This window comes from Scardinius erythrophthalmus, assembly GCF_964197995.2.
Source record: "Scardinius erythrophthalmus genome assembly, chromosome: 11".
NCBI lineage: Eukaryota > Metazoa > Chordata > Actinopteri > Cypriniformes > Leuciscidae > Scardinius > Scardinius erythrophthalmus.
The window spans coordinates 32,682,662-32,697,971 of NC_138231.1; the positions used below are offsets into that span (position 1 = coordinate 32,682,662).

The 15,310-nt window shown below is 37.8% G+C and overlaps 1 protein-coding gene across 3 annotated transcripts in view; it reads right to left on the reverse strand.

The window, feature by feature from the left end:
• The window catches only part of cdc42bpb (CDC42 binding protein kinase beta (DMPK-like)), a 77,247-nt gene that overhangs the window by 39,172 nt on the left and 22,765 nt on the right, over positions 1-15,310 (reverse strand). For all 3 annotated transcript variants that reach the window (XM_081379137.1, XM_081379136.1, XM_081379135.1), the window contains exons 2-3: positions 9,800-9,891; positions 2,283-2,366 (exon numbers count right to left, since the gene is read on the reverse strand). In XM_081379137.1, coding sequence (XP_081235263.1) covers positions 2,283-2,366; positions 9,800-9,891 — 176 coding nt within the window. The remainder of the gene's footprint in view (positions 1-2,282; positions 2,367-9,799; positions 9,892-15,310) is intronic.

Genomic DNA, 15,310 nt, shown 5'->3' on the forward strand with positions numbered 1-15,310 from the left:
CATTTCAGATGTTAGTCTTAGATCTGCTATTTGTTTGAACTGGGACTCTGGACATGTGAGGAGGAATAAAGAGAGCCCAGTGAAGCTCAAAGAGGATTACTGACAAGCCAAAGAGACCAGAGTTCTCCTGACATGCCTCTGGGAGGCCCGTGGGCACTGTCAGGACTGATTGGGCTGAAACTGGGGCAAGAAAGAGCAGGAGTAGAAAGGAAAATGACCTTGCACTTCTATACACTTCACTAGAGAGGTTTGATTGCAGTCAATAAGCCATTAGGAAGAAGCTTGATACTGACTAGAAGATAGTGTTGCAAAACATATCAATATTTCAATATGTATATCAATACTAAAATATCTGAAATGGTTCCAATACTCCTTTTTTTGCAGTATAGATACACCGATGCCAGCTGTGCATTTACTCTATCTTCTCTCCGACAGCGAATTGACACACACACCCGCCTCCTATCACTTCACAGTGCAAACGTTTTCAATTCATTCCACAGGAATTGATACACCGTCACTCGTCTCATTCGATCTAATTGAATTATTCCCACAGGTTTCATACTCACACCAAAAACATGCGCACCAATGAACTATGTGTGGCTCTCACATACAGCCGCGTCTCTAACAGCTCGCCAGTATCAAACTGACTTCTTTTTTGCAGCTTAATGCGCTTAAACGGTCGAATGCATACAAAATTATTTCAAAATGCCGTCTTGCAGAGTATTCAGGTAAATACAGTCGGTTTTGTAACGTAGTTGAGAAAGAAAACGCATGTTTTGTAACATTACATTGGATCCGTGCTTAAGCTCTTAAAGTGACAGCAGCCTAATTATCCTGCTGCTGTCAGTCCATTTACCATGGATTTACTGTAGTCACACTAACTGGACCATGGTATCGTGGCAGAAATGTGGGATATTCATATCGAATTGTATTATATTTTTAATGTAGATATGTATAAAATGTATTTAAGGAGTAATGGAATATAATAAAAGTATTTTTTGTGATTAAGATATAGCGCTTGTGCATTTATACTAAATGTATTTAGGCTACTTTTCTTCTTACAAAACCATAGAAACCATAGTTACATTTTTCCCATGTTAGTTTTTTTTTTTTAATCAGGGACAATACACATTAATAATACATAGCCATATGTAAAATGCGACAGATTTAGCCAACACTGGCTAATTTTCATCCGTTCTAGCATATAGCATATAGCTATAGCATATAGCATAGCACTAGTATATAGCACCTTTCATAGTGAGGTGCTACTGTAGTGTATATGCATGGTTTTAACTGTGGTTATGATCTAAATTGATGCTATTATTGAAGACCATTGGTTAATTATTTTTAATAGAACTCAAACAGTCAGAATATTGAAATTTTACCATATAAAAGTTTGGCTGTTACAATTTTTACAGATGTTATTGTTAATGGACATAAATTTACATCTGCATCTAAACACAAGCTACTTCCACAGTCAACTCAAGCTACTGTCAAATGTGCATCTCTAAGAGACAAAACAAAAATGTATATATTGCAAGCACTACAAACTGTGTCAAAGATACATGTCAAAGTGAGGCAACACAGACCTGCTTCATGATTTGAAACAATATCACCTGTTAGAACATGCAGAAACTAAGAAATACATTTTTCTATTAAGATATTTATTTTGCAAATGAAAAATGACTGGAAAAGTGTAAAAAATTCCAAACGGGAAGTGTTTGACATGCTCTGACAAAGTAGTTTAAAACCACAATTAGCAGTCTGGTTTCTACAGCTTTCACTTAAAAGCAAAAATCAGCCTTTAAACTTCAAAGAAAAAGATTTGACATTTATTGTGATAATTATATCACTGATATGAACAAATGATTACGATAAAATTTGTCCATATCACTCAGCCTCAGATGGATTGTATATTTTTTGGGGACAAAACGTTTAGTGTAATTTAGTTAAATGCACATTGTTAGATACAGAATCAGTCAATAAAAATACTAAGTCTGACGAACCTAAAGTACATGGTTCATTTCAAAATGGACATCACCAAACACAAACAGTGGTTCAGTGAAGGACACAATAACAGATCTGAATGATTCACTGAATGAGTGAGTCTGGTTGAGTGCTAACTCCTTTGTAGGTTTGAGCTTTGTTAATCATTTTACTGACGGTGTTAAAAAAAGAACATGTTAATAAGAGTCATTTGTTTTTGACATTTGCAACCATTTTAGTTGAAGCCCTGAAAGATCTAACAAATGAAAAAGACCCATGAGCAGAAATCTCTTTACCTCGGCCCTCTTCAGCATCTCCCACTTGTTGAGGATCTTCATGGCGTAAACACGCTCGGTGTGTTTCATCTTCACCACAGCAACCTAGACAGTTGAGATGAGGAGTTAGCCAATGCATGCAAACAAATTAAAACTCAGCATGATTCAGAGGCTGTGGGGAATTTGACCATTTTTATTTCCCTCATTTATTCATCGTATTGCACTCGTGGCCCACTTAGACTGAAAGCCCACAGGGAAAGAATCTCTGAATGAGATGCTTTTGATCTCTGATGCCTCTGAAATCAGAAAAAAGGAAAAGCTGAGACTCGAGACAGCTGACTTTTTGCCTAAAAAGAGAGACGGCACACAAGAACTGGCTAATTTAGGCCACAAGTCTGCAGTGCACCAAAAATGACAAAAGCGCGTGGGGTCTTCCCTTTAAAGGGTTACTTCAGGATTTAGCATTAAGCTTTGTATTAGTAGAAAACCTGTAGTATTTTCGAATTACCATGCTTTCCCCCCTCATATCCCCCTGAGAGGAGAGATTTATGTATTTTTTGTCTGGAAAAAATCCTCCGATGACGCAAAAATCGTCATTTTGCGTCATCGGAGGATTTTCTGTCCAGAGGCTAAAGACTACAGCCAGTAGATGGCGTTGTTCCGCATGTTTTCAACCCGCCCATACAGGGTGGGATCTCACTCACAGAATGTACACAGTATCAGCCGTCTTTCTTTGGAAGCTAAGCTAGCATGCTCTTGTTCTGTGGAGAAAGCTGAATAATAGGAGAAAGCTGAGTAAGTAGGGGTTACCATCTTCCTTTTCCCGGACTTGTCCGGCGGGCGAGACTGTTAAAAATGTCCGGGATTCGGCTTTTGCGTTCTGCGGTCGCCATTCATTGTTTACATGCACACCTCTCATTTCAATCTAACTGAATTCATTCCGATTGGTGAATCTGACTGTAGTGTTTACATGAACGCTAAACAAGTGATTGGTTGATGTGCGTTTTAACATTGCTAAGAAAATTCCCGCTCCTCCGTGAGAGATGCGAGACCCGGCGCGTCTCAGTAATGACGCCACCGGCCTCGCGCCGTTCTCCCGCGGCCGTCAGCCTCGTCCTGCTCGCCACAGTAAACATGATGAATGCCGACTGTAGAACGCAAAAGCCGAGTCCCGGACATTTTGGGTCTCTAAATCCCTGGCAAACTCATCACGTAGGCTAGCCTTGTTGTTTGTTTTCAACTGTGCTCTCTAACCGGTAGGCGTGGCCTCCTAAGGCAGCGAAGCAAGTGCATTCTGGGAGTTGTTGTCTTTCATCCACATAAGCCAAAAATACATTTTCTGGCTTTTCTCAGTCTAGAAAGCTCCAAATTCAAAAATTTCTCCACATTTCTTCTACTTAAATTACCTATTTTAAATACACATTCATCTTCCCAGAGGTGAAGTATCCCTTTAAGGAAAGTGACTCAAAATTAGGAAAGGGACAGTTTGGAGGAGTGTCCAGTTGGAGGTTATTCATGTGGGGTGGGGAGAGCAAACACCCTGCCGGCAGGAAGACACACCAGGCAGGGAGGAGATATATTAATGCAGTGAAAACGCAATGAGGGACAGTCAAATTGGTGATTGACATTAGTAAACAACTAACTTGTTACCAAGGATCACAAGTTTTAAAAACAGATTTTCATTATACATTATGAACTGCTTCGGCCTGTAAAAATAGTTAGCAATGTATATTAATGTCATGATTTACAGGGACACTTCATCCAAAAATGTTTTTTTTTTTATAAGCCTTATTTAATTTCTTACTTGGAAGACAAGAGATAATTTTTGCTCATTTCCATACATTGATTTTTAGTTATTAAATTTAATTAAGCTCCAAAAAACAACAACAACAACAACAACAACAAAAGCACTAAAAATGACTCCTTGCCTATTTAGATCAATTTAATGCATTCTTGCTAAATAAAAGTGTTAATTTATTTAAAAATTAAATCTTACTGACCCCAAACTTTTGACCGGTAGTGTATATAGCACACAAGTCATAAGGATAGGGTGACCAGACATCCCGTTTTTCCCGAGACAGTCCCGTATTTCAGCTCTATTTTTAGTGTCCAGACTTATTAATAAAAATCATATTTTGTCCTGTATTTCTTTATTTCTAAACTCTATTTGGCAAGTGATCATAAAAGCAAGTAATAGTCTTCTGTCACACAATAATATCCTAATTAAAGGTAGCCAATCTCCTCATAGTATATTTTGGAGAACAAAACTATCATCCAATCACGATGTGTTATCGATTAACTTGCAGTTAGTGAAGGCGGGATACTAGAGAACGCGGAGGAGATCAAGTCAGACGTGAAGATGTCCATCCCGTCCAGTATTACAACATGAGAAATCTGGTCACCCTACATATGGACCACATTTTCTTTTTTTCCCTTTAGAGACCCACTAAATAGATAAGAGCTGCGAACATTTCGCAAAACATCTTTAGAAGAAATTAAGTTATATGAGTTTGGAACAACTTGAGGATAAGCAAGTTTTTTTTATTTTTGTGTAATATACGTCTTTAAACCGGACAGGAGCCATTCATAAAACTAAATAATAAATCTCTCTGTGAGATCCAAGTGTTTGCTCCATGACTTATGTATGCGTGACCTTTGTTATTCTGATATCTTCTGTCCACTAGCTATTTGTGACCGTCCAGTCGGCTAATGTTAAGTGGAGTCATGAATTTCCCTGTACTTTGCCTCGCTGCTCGGGACACATCACATGATGTGTTTACCCTCAGTGGAGGAACAGTGTCCCCCTCACGTGGACTCGCATACCTGCCCAAAGCACAATGTGCTGCTTCAGCAAAGAACAGTGCAAACTGTAACTTTGCATAGTAAGGGCAAATTAGGAGCCCTGCTGCTGTTTTTCCGCTTTTTTCGACCCTTTGATGTTCTCTAGAGTGTGTTTGTGCATGTAACAAACTCAAACAGTCTTAAATCACACACATGCTTCTTATCTGTAAGGCTCCAAACCGCAGAAGATAACTGACCTCATTACAAAAACAAACTGAACCCTGAGTGCTCAGAAACCCCCAATTCCTCCTCCCACAGTGTCTCCTGTCCTCTTTCCCGCTCTCCTTTTTTAGACACACACTTCCACAAAGGCAGCTTGACCTGATTGAAAATGCAAGGGAGGTGCATGAAGGAGAGAAAGCGAGTGACCAAAGTGGACGCTGCGATGCCATTGTCACCAACACACTCAAGTCCAAATAAGAGATCATGCACGTAAAGCCAGAAGGTCAAAGGTCAGAGTGTAAACAGTAATTCTGATGTAAAGATCTATACAGTAAGACAGGTGCTAAGTAACCGTGCAAACTCGAGGATATGGAAGGGGTTGCTTCATTCTGAATATGCAATGTAAAATTACACAACTTAAGGGTGTGATGCAGGGCTAAACATTATAAATCTGTGATACTGGTACAGTTGGATCAGTAGTTAAGATTTTAACTTGCCAAATTTTCACTTTCTCCCTATATATTATTGAAAAACAAAAAAAGAAGAGAAAAAACAACATTAGTTATCTGTAGTTTTGCTGCTTACCTGTAATTTTAAATGTATTTGACCACATCATAAGTAAAAAAATTCCAAAAAAATAAATAAAAAATTGGTTTCCAATTTCCAGCCCCTTCTACCAGAGACTTCCAAGACAAGTCATAAGCTACTTGCGTAAATTCACAAAAAAGCTGTAAAAAAAAGATTGTGATTTTAACAGTAAAAGACTGAAAATATTACAGTAAAAACCTGTTGTTTGTAAGTTTTCTTACTATATATGGCGAATATTAGGGCTGGGACGATACACCTATCTCCCAATTCGATACCATCACAATACTTGGGTGCCGAAACGATATGTATTGCGATTTTTTTTTTTTTAACACTAGACCATGGGGAAAAGTTAAATCATTCACTTATACCGACTGTACATCACTTATAAGTAAAATCCAATATCGGTAAAATTCTAAATAAGTCAGTCAGTCAGCAAGTGAATAACTAACTCAATCAATAAATGTTAAATGTTAAATACACTTAACCAATGAACGCAACATCACTGAAACAAGAATGTAAATGTTGACCCAATAGAGCAAGAGCGTCCAGTGAATTGTCCCAAAATCCTGTCACACTAGTCCCATATCATTGGACCATCCTTAATATTGAGCCCTTTAACAGCTGGGAAACAGAGTTCCATATCTTTAAATCATTAATTTCTTAATTTTTTTTTTTACTGCTAGGCTCTTTAAGTTAAATTACAGCCCTCTTTTTGTTCTATACCAGATTTGATATTGGGAAAGTCAACACCAAATAATAACGCTATTTAAGATGCTTTGGGGACAACAGAAACCCTGCAATAATCAAACACTGGACTTCTGCCAGGACTCTGCACTAGGACCAGCATGTGGGTCTGTGAATCCGTCTCCAGCTTGTTGTTGGCAAACAATCTTAATTATGTCAGTGTACCTTGAGAGAACAGAAGCCGCCATCTTCACCAAATCAATATGAAGGACAGGGTCTGCGTGTACTTTGACCTAACCATTCATTACATGAGTGATTCACTCAATTGAACAGATAAAAAGATCAACGCTCAACCTCAACACGTAGAGTGTTCTGACTCCGTAGTGGTCATTACAGGCTGTTTTGTTTGCTATGTAGTGACTCACAGTGACGTTATGAAAAAAATGTCTGCTTAAATCTAGTTCTCCTTGATTCCCCTCCCTGTTCCATATTTTCTTTCTTATTCTAGTCAAAAGAATCATTATTCTGAGTAAGTGTCAGGTGAGGCAAAAGGGAGTGCCATTTAAGTACGTCAACCACGAGACTCTACTGCAAAAAGTTAAGTCTTTTCAAAGGGTTAGGTCAGTAAAAAAAATACAATCATGTAGTTACAAACATTCATGACTTTCTTTTTGGACACTGATGGACAGTGTTAAGCTTAAAAAAAAATACACACAAAAAAAAACATCACAAAAGTACCATAAAAAGTTTCCTCGAGTCATACGTTCTCAAATCTCACACACTTCCACAAATTGTCTTGCTGATCATTTATTGGTATCAGTAAATATTTCATATTTAGATTTAGAAAAATGTAGGTTCTTTTTTTTTTTTTTACAAGATTCACTTAAGCACTAAAAATGATTTTAGTCTTTCATGGTTTACTAATTTTATGTTTTATTTAAACCACATTTTTCATCATTTCGAAATCAGCCATTAATCTGTTATCGGCATGAACATGAAATTTTTTGCCACAAAAACTTAACATTGGGTACATCCCTACAAAAGTGAGATTTGAAAGATAATTAGTATAAAACTATGACTTAAAGTGACAATGAAAAATGGAAGAAGTGACATATTTTCCTCCTTATTGTGACACATTCAAGTAAAACTGATTTTCGAAAACAGACTTGATTCTATTCATCAGTTGTTGACTGGATGAAGGCAGGACTGAATGCAAGCCTGAGGTGAATAGTAAGAAAGGAGAGGGGTTTAAGAAGACTAAATGATTAGATAAGTCCTTTATCCTTCAGAGAGAAGTATGTAAATTTACCAAATGATCGAGTTATGACATTTTGATTAGGATTGCAAGATTTTAAAAATTAAAGAAAAGAAAACAGAAAGAAAAATATGCTAGGATAAATTTTTTGCAATAAGATCAATAATCTTATGAGTTCAGAATCTTGGAATAGCTCAAGAGTCATATGAACTCTTGATACCGTGATGGTGCTTTTGCAAAAGACTGAAAGTTTCAGCAAGAACGAAAATGAAACTTAGTAAAAAAGTGTTTGACTGAACTATTCTTTTAAGCAATCCCAAATTCCAGGCCTTCAGCTGGGACCACAACATCAATCATAAACAGGAAATGCAAGAGATTTTTCTGGAAGTACATCCTGTAATGTTAGAGCCACAGGAAACGGCTGGAAAAGGGAACAAAACAGCAGCATCATGTTCACACATGAGCCTGAACGCTCTGAAACCGACACAAGCAGCAGCACAGGCAACAATAGCCTGGCTTGATGATAACAGAAAGACTGCAAAATCCCCCAAAGATATGAGTCATCATTAGATCCACATGAAAAAAAAACCCCAGCGACTGAGAAGGAAGGGTTATTGAGGTCTCGGCGGCTGAAGAAGGGACAATGAACCGCACAAATTACATGCGGAGTGAGACACTATTTTTACGAAAGTCACTCCTTAGAGACGGTTCTGGTTTCCGGAGCCTTTCCTGACAGCTGCACCGTCCTGCCCTGCTTCCTGTGCCACCACTGCCATTCCTGACAGGAATCTACAGTAAGGAGGAGAACTATGGACAGATCTTTCCCCAAAATAAAGTCTTATTCAGCTTCAGAATCAAGCGATGAGACGCCCTATTTGTTTTGTTTAAGCAGATTTAACTTCTGCTTTTTTTTCTCAGATGAACGGAAATACTGAATTGTATGAATTTGGAATTACACATTCATTTACGAGGAAGGTGACAGAGCAGGGAGGTGTGACACAGCAAAATGTTTCTCCTAATTCAGAAATATCTGATAATCTGTCCCCACATGATTGTTAATATTAACTGGGAATTTTCAGTTTGCTGAAATCGTACCAGTCCGTTTTTTTTTTTTGTAAAGTCGACCTAACAGACCTGTTTTTTTTGCTTTGAAGCTAAAAAAGTATTTGAAAAGACAAAAAGACTTCATACTTAACAAGTATGTGTACTTAACAGCTTTAATTAGGGAAATAACTGCAATCCCCTGAAGCACTGCGAATGAAATAAAAAACAAATGATTTAAAGATTTAAGGTATCGTTAAAAATCTATTTCCCTGTTAAGAAAATTAATTCGATTTTTACTTCGAGAACCCCACTGTACCATGATTATAATTGTACATGTAAACATACTTATAGATGATGCAAACTTATTGTGATTCAGTTCCAAAAGAACAAGTGGGTTGGGGTTGAAAACAAAGGGTCTGTTCACACTTGTAGTTCGGTTCCCGAACTTCAATCTAATTCAATTGTGGTGAACAGGAAGATGAGAAAAAAAGAAAAAAAAGAAAATGTAGGCGATAAACAGTGATGGAAGGCAGATTGGTAAAGAAAAAGAAAAGTGAACCGTGCGTGTAGTGAATAGTCCAAGTGTTATAGTGCAGGAACGAGTAGCACATTCCCCTGTAAAACAAATGATTAGTCTAAAATGCCGAGATTTGTGCCGGCCCAAGAATAGCAGTCGAACGCCAGGCCAAGATCCCTGGGGAATTGGCAGGGGGGAGAGAAGGGAAACTCAGAGGAAAGGAAGGGGTTAGGTTTGTGGCTGCTGATAAGATTCTTGAGGGGGACATGAATACTTCACTGATAGTTTGGGGTTTTCATTGGACACACAAAATGGGTCATGAAAACAAACCACACAATATGGCAAAGGCTGGAAAGATTCAGAGGTGATTTCCCTGCACTTTTAAACATGCCAAAAAGGCAGCAAGGGTTCACTGAATTCCTCACAAGGGTTCACTGAATTCCTTACCTCCCCAAAGGCTCCCCGGCCGATCACTTTGAGCATCTCAAAGTCGTCTCTATGAAGGCGCATCTCCTTCACAGTGGTTGTGAACGGCTTCACTGCAAAGAGAGACAGAGATCTCGTTAGTTATGATCTCTACTTTTAAATGGTCGTCAATAGAGAAAGATGCTGACACACCAAAATATCCAAAATTTGAGCCACTGATATAGATGCACCAATATTAAAATGCTGGCATACAGATACGCTAATTATTCTGTTATGGCCACTATCTAAAAAACTCACACACACACACTTAAAACAATCATAAAATGCTACAACTGCATTTAGGTAGTAAAGCATTATAACATAGTATGATAAACGAATATTCATTTTGCATAAAGATTTAACAGTGCTATTAAATTATAAGTATTTTTTTAAAGCACTGGAAATGAGCATGCACAATAAAATGAACAAATGTACATAAAAAATATATATATTTTACATGAATACTAAATAATAAAGTAATACATAATACTTTTAATAAATAAATAAAAACAAACAAATAAATAAAAAGAAAGAAAACTGATATGGTACCAATATATTGCCCTATACAATATAAATAAATAAATAAATAATGTGTGTGTATGTTACTAAATGGAGTTTGATCTCAATGTCACCACAATCTGAACACAAGCGAAGCTTCGGTGACACCCATCAAATGCAGCAGTAAAGCGATTAAAGAGACAATGTAACCTACACAGCGTGTGATACATTTCATGTTGTCCAACTGTCGTCCCAGTTTTTGCCTTTACGAGGCACTGCTGGGGGCCTGGCGAGCACCCAAGATACCGCTAAACCAGCTTGAACGCCTCGCCATATGAGGACATACGCCGAGTCACATGTAGTTACAAAAGGCATTTATCACTCATAAGGGCTCTAAACTCTAAACACACGCCAGGCCTGCGCCTCAGCCGTTCAGACAGAACCGCACGCTCGAAGCTGCATGGAAAGAACATCATCTGCTTTTAATGAGAAGATCCCTCAAAGTGGCCCAGCATCTATTGACAGCTTTATAGCGCAGAATGCACGAGGCCAGCTCACTGGTATGTCCCTCCCAAGACAGCAACAACAAAAAAAAAAAAAAAAAAAAAAAAGAGAGAGTCAGCCATTATCACTCATTTAGTAAGCTACTAACAGCACCATTGACAACAAGAGTTTATAATGTTGACTCATGAACTGGTGCTGATCCACTACGTCAACCCATTGACCACGCAGTGTTTCTTCCTGTAACCTATTCTTAGCCTCAGACGCTGTGGGCCATACATGGAATTATATGATGCAAGTTGTCATCTTCTGAGAATTAGGATGTATAACTACTCAGCTTAAGGAACTGGACTGTGTATGAATGAGCTATTCTTCGCTGTTGATAAATCTGAATAGTAGTCGACCAATATTACATTTTTTAAATTAGATATTTTGCTTTTTATTTTATAAATTAGATCAAATAAATTGAAAATGAATAAATAAATCTGTAAAATAAACAGACTTTAGATGGCAACTTCTTGATTCTGTAATCCTATTACAGTATTTTTCATAAAAAAATATGAATAAAAAGGAAGTGTAACCAACAGGGCACTCAATAATCTGGTAAGATTGTGCGCAATGAAGCATTTATTTATTTATTTTTCAACTAAAATCAGAGATCAAAGTAACGCGTTCATGCAGGCTACAAATGAATGCTGATGGTAAATGAAGTATTATATAGTGTTTGCCTTTCCATTACTAATAAGATAAAAGCAAACACTATAATACTTTTTCTTATACAGTTTACTTTGTTGAACAGTTTTATCTAATAACATATTAGACAGAACTGTTAAACAGAGACTGTAGATTAATAAAGATGGTGAAGGATGGTGTGGGCTCAGGTGCTGGCGTTCTTAGCGCAGTCAAAATAAGAGTCTGGTGCGGCGTCTGTGCCGCCTTCTAATGCATATGGCACACAAAATGGGAAACAATTCAGGAGTTAAGTCGTCGTGTGTGTCATGTTCTTTAACGGTCTGCCTAGAAACAAAGCCGTCGTGACGCCAAACCCCTCATTGAAAAAGAAAGCAGTGTTTGATTTTTAAAAGTATGTGAAATTCATGGCTCCAACGCTCTTGAATGAATAATAGAGATGCACCCAAGTCTGTTATTGTAGGGACTTCACATTTTCATGGCCCTAAACGATGCGGAACAAAATGAACTGTGATTGGTTGCTTTACATGTCAGTCAGACATCCTCTTGGGAGGGCCGTGGCCAATGAAAGCTGTGATGGAGTCCAGCCCGTCAGCCGTCAGTCTGAAGGTCTGGCTACGCGAGACTAGCTGAGAAGTAAATCATTACAAATAATGTTAATCCTCAGTACAAAAACCTGTACACTCGCATACACAATTTTAAAAGCACTCCTTGGGGACAAAAACAGCTTTTCATATTCAAAATCGTTTGCTTTGTTTTTCATACATGTAATCTGATAATCCTCCCAGCCCCCAAATATAATGAGGCATTTCTCCAAGTCTCCAGGTCCATGTATTCGCAATTACAATAAACTCTCATCACTCACATACTAAATGATTATGGCAACATCAAAACACCAGCTGCAGGACTGAAAATATGAAAACGAGCTGCTAGAAAAGTTCAGGCGTCCAATAGAAACATGGAGGCAAAAGTGAAACTAACAATTCACTTTGAAGAAAAAGCATTGTGTGTTAAGCTGGAAGCAGAGGCTGCCTGGTTGTCTATATAAATGCACACCAACAACACACACACTTAAAATTAAAAAGTTTGGAGTCAATAATACTTTTTTACTTTTAAAAAAGATTACTTTTATTTAGCAAGAAGGATGCAATAAATTGATCAGAATTGATACACTTATACTGTTACACAAGATTTCCATTTAAAACAAATGCTATTCTTTTGAACTATTCATCAAAGAATGCTGGGAAATATTGTTCAAACAGTTTTCATTAAAATTGAAAACTGTTATTTTATATTTTCTTTTATACTATTTTTGAACAAATAAATGCAGCCTGTGTGAGCATAGGAAAACATTTAAAAAACATTTAAAAATGTATTCCAAACTTATGAACTTACGAGCCAATTTATGCAATATAAAAAACAAAGACGAGGAAGTGAAAAAAATAGTGCAGTATTTTTTTTTTACATTTTATGATACGAGCCCTCATGTTTTGCTTGTATATAGAGCTGTCAGTGTTATACTTGACACATCACTGTCCTTCCACTGAATGCCTTCCGCAACTTTAAAATCTGACTCACGTAGTGCTGGGCGGTTTGACCAAAAATCAACATCACGGTTTTTTTCTAAATTATACCGGTTTCACGGTTTTTACCGGTTTTTTTTTTGTGTGTTTTTTTTTCTCAAGCATGATGGGTGTTTACCACATTTTCTACTGAGTGAGAGAGGAAATAGTGCAGTAGATTTACTTATAATGCCCTATTTTATTGTCATGAGTGAATATTATAGAAAAAATCCACACTAATATTAATAATACAGGTTTGCAAGGCTGTTTACAAAGAGGTGCCAGCAGGACGCGCTTTAGGAGCGGCAGAAACAGTGGTTTCCCCGGTAACGGCTGTACACAAAGCAGCAACGCTCATAAACACTGCTTTATCAGGAAAGATAAAGAAAGATTCAATCGTAATAACAAAGAAACTTTTCTTAAGACCGTCAGTTCACTTCAGATACGTTAATACAGTATAAAAACACGCGCGCCGCAAGAAAAAAAGACTCTCACCCCCACACGTCTCGTGCCCATTCTAGTCAATGCTTGTGTTTCAGATCGAAGCTTCCCAGAAGCGGCTCTCCGCGCCGCTTCGCTAAATATAGGCGCCTGGTCTATTTTGACGCACCACGTGGAGGACGGAATAAAACCTTGTCGCAGCCGTAATGCGCCGCAGACGTGTGTTGTGAGGGGTGAGACTGTGTCGCGCAGCGCCGCGTTCCGATTAAAGCGACATACACCGGTTTTGCGGTATATTAAAAATTCATATCGTAACAAAAATAAACACCGGTATTCGGTATGAACCGGTAAACCGCCCAGCACTACTCACAAGTGCAGATTTGAATGGATTTGGATCACGTTTACCTGCAGTCTGAACGTAGCATTAGAGATGGGCCAAAATATATATGCTATGTGTGTGTGTATGTATATATGTATGTATACACTGACAGCTCTATATACAAGCAAAACATGAGGGCTCGTATCATAAAATGTAAAAAAAAAAATACTGCACTATTTTTTTCACTTCCTTGTCTTTGTTTTTTAAATTGCATAAATTGGCTCGCTTCCGCAGCAGATCAAACCATAAATAAACACATAATAGATTACTCAGATGTCCTCCATGTTTACTTCCGTATGACAGCGTGATGTGTGACGTCTTTTAGAGTTCTTTTGTGCATGCAAACAACAATGTGAACAGGTATACAAAAAAATATGATCTGAGCAATAAATCAGAATTGAGTGCAGTGTGAACATAGCCCAAGAGTTCTTGTCTAAATGGTTCTGGCTGTCACGCTATATCACTTCCTGAATCCAGAAGAGTTGTGCGGTACTGCGGTTAGCATGCATGCTCCATTAGACAGAACACTGGAGCACTGTGTACAAAGACTAAACTGTGCTAGATGAAGCACTGAACCGTCATTCTCTAGTAAACCTGTCTCAATGCGACAGACATAGAAACATCACTCACTGTAACTGCTATTCTTAAAAATATCTTCACACACATCATCTTACGATGTTTTCATGGAGGACACGCTTGACCTGACATATAAAAGCTCCAGCTTTATGAGTTTAAAATAGACTGCTTGATCCCATGTGTGTCAGAGCGGAGCGTCTTCAATCAATATGACACAATTAAATATTTAACAATGATGATGGGTCACAGCAAAACTAAAGCCAAATTAAAAAAATACTCTTCCCTATGTTATGTCTAGTTGCTTTACCTTGTTAGTAAACACTTTACTAAAAGGTTCCATTTGTTAACAATAGTTAACTACATTATTAAAAATGATTTTAAAGGTGACATATTATGCCCCTTTTCACAAGATGTAATCTATGGTGTCCCCAGAATGTGTCTGTTGAATTTCAGCTCCAAATACCCCCAGATCATTTATTATAGCTTGTCAAATTTTCTCCGTTTTGGGTGTGAGCAAAAACGCTCCGTTTTTGTGTGTGTCCCTTTAAATGCAAATGAGCTGCTGCTCCCCGCCCCGTGTAAAAGACGGCTCATCCTTTACACGAGCTTCGGATACAATAACAAAACACGTGAATAATCTCATTCAACCAAAATCTCAGAAACAACCAGTAGCGGAGTGCAGCCTGACAGAGAGACTCAGGAAGAGGTTGCAACATTTAGACGCACTTGGACATTTCTGAATGGTTAGTAGATACATTTATGTAGTTGTTGTGGAGTTACATTGATTCATCCGTTTCTGGGTGATTTCCGTTGAAAATAAAATGAATCCACTGCTCTCGTCTCATC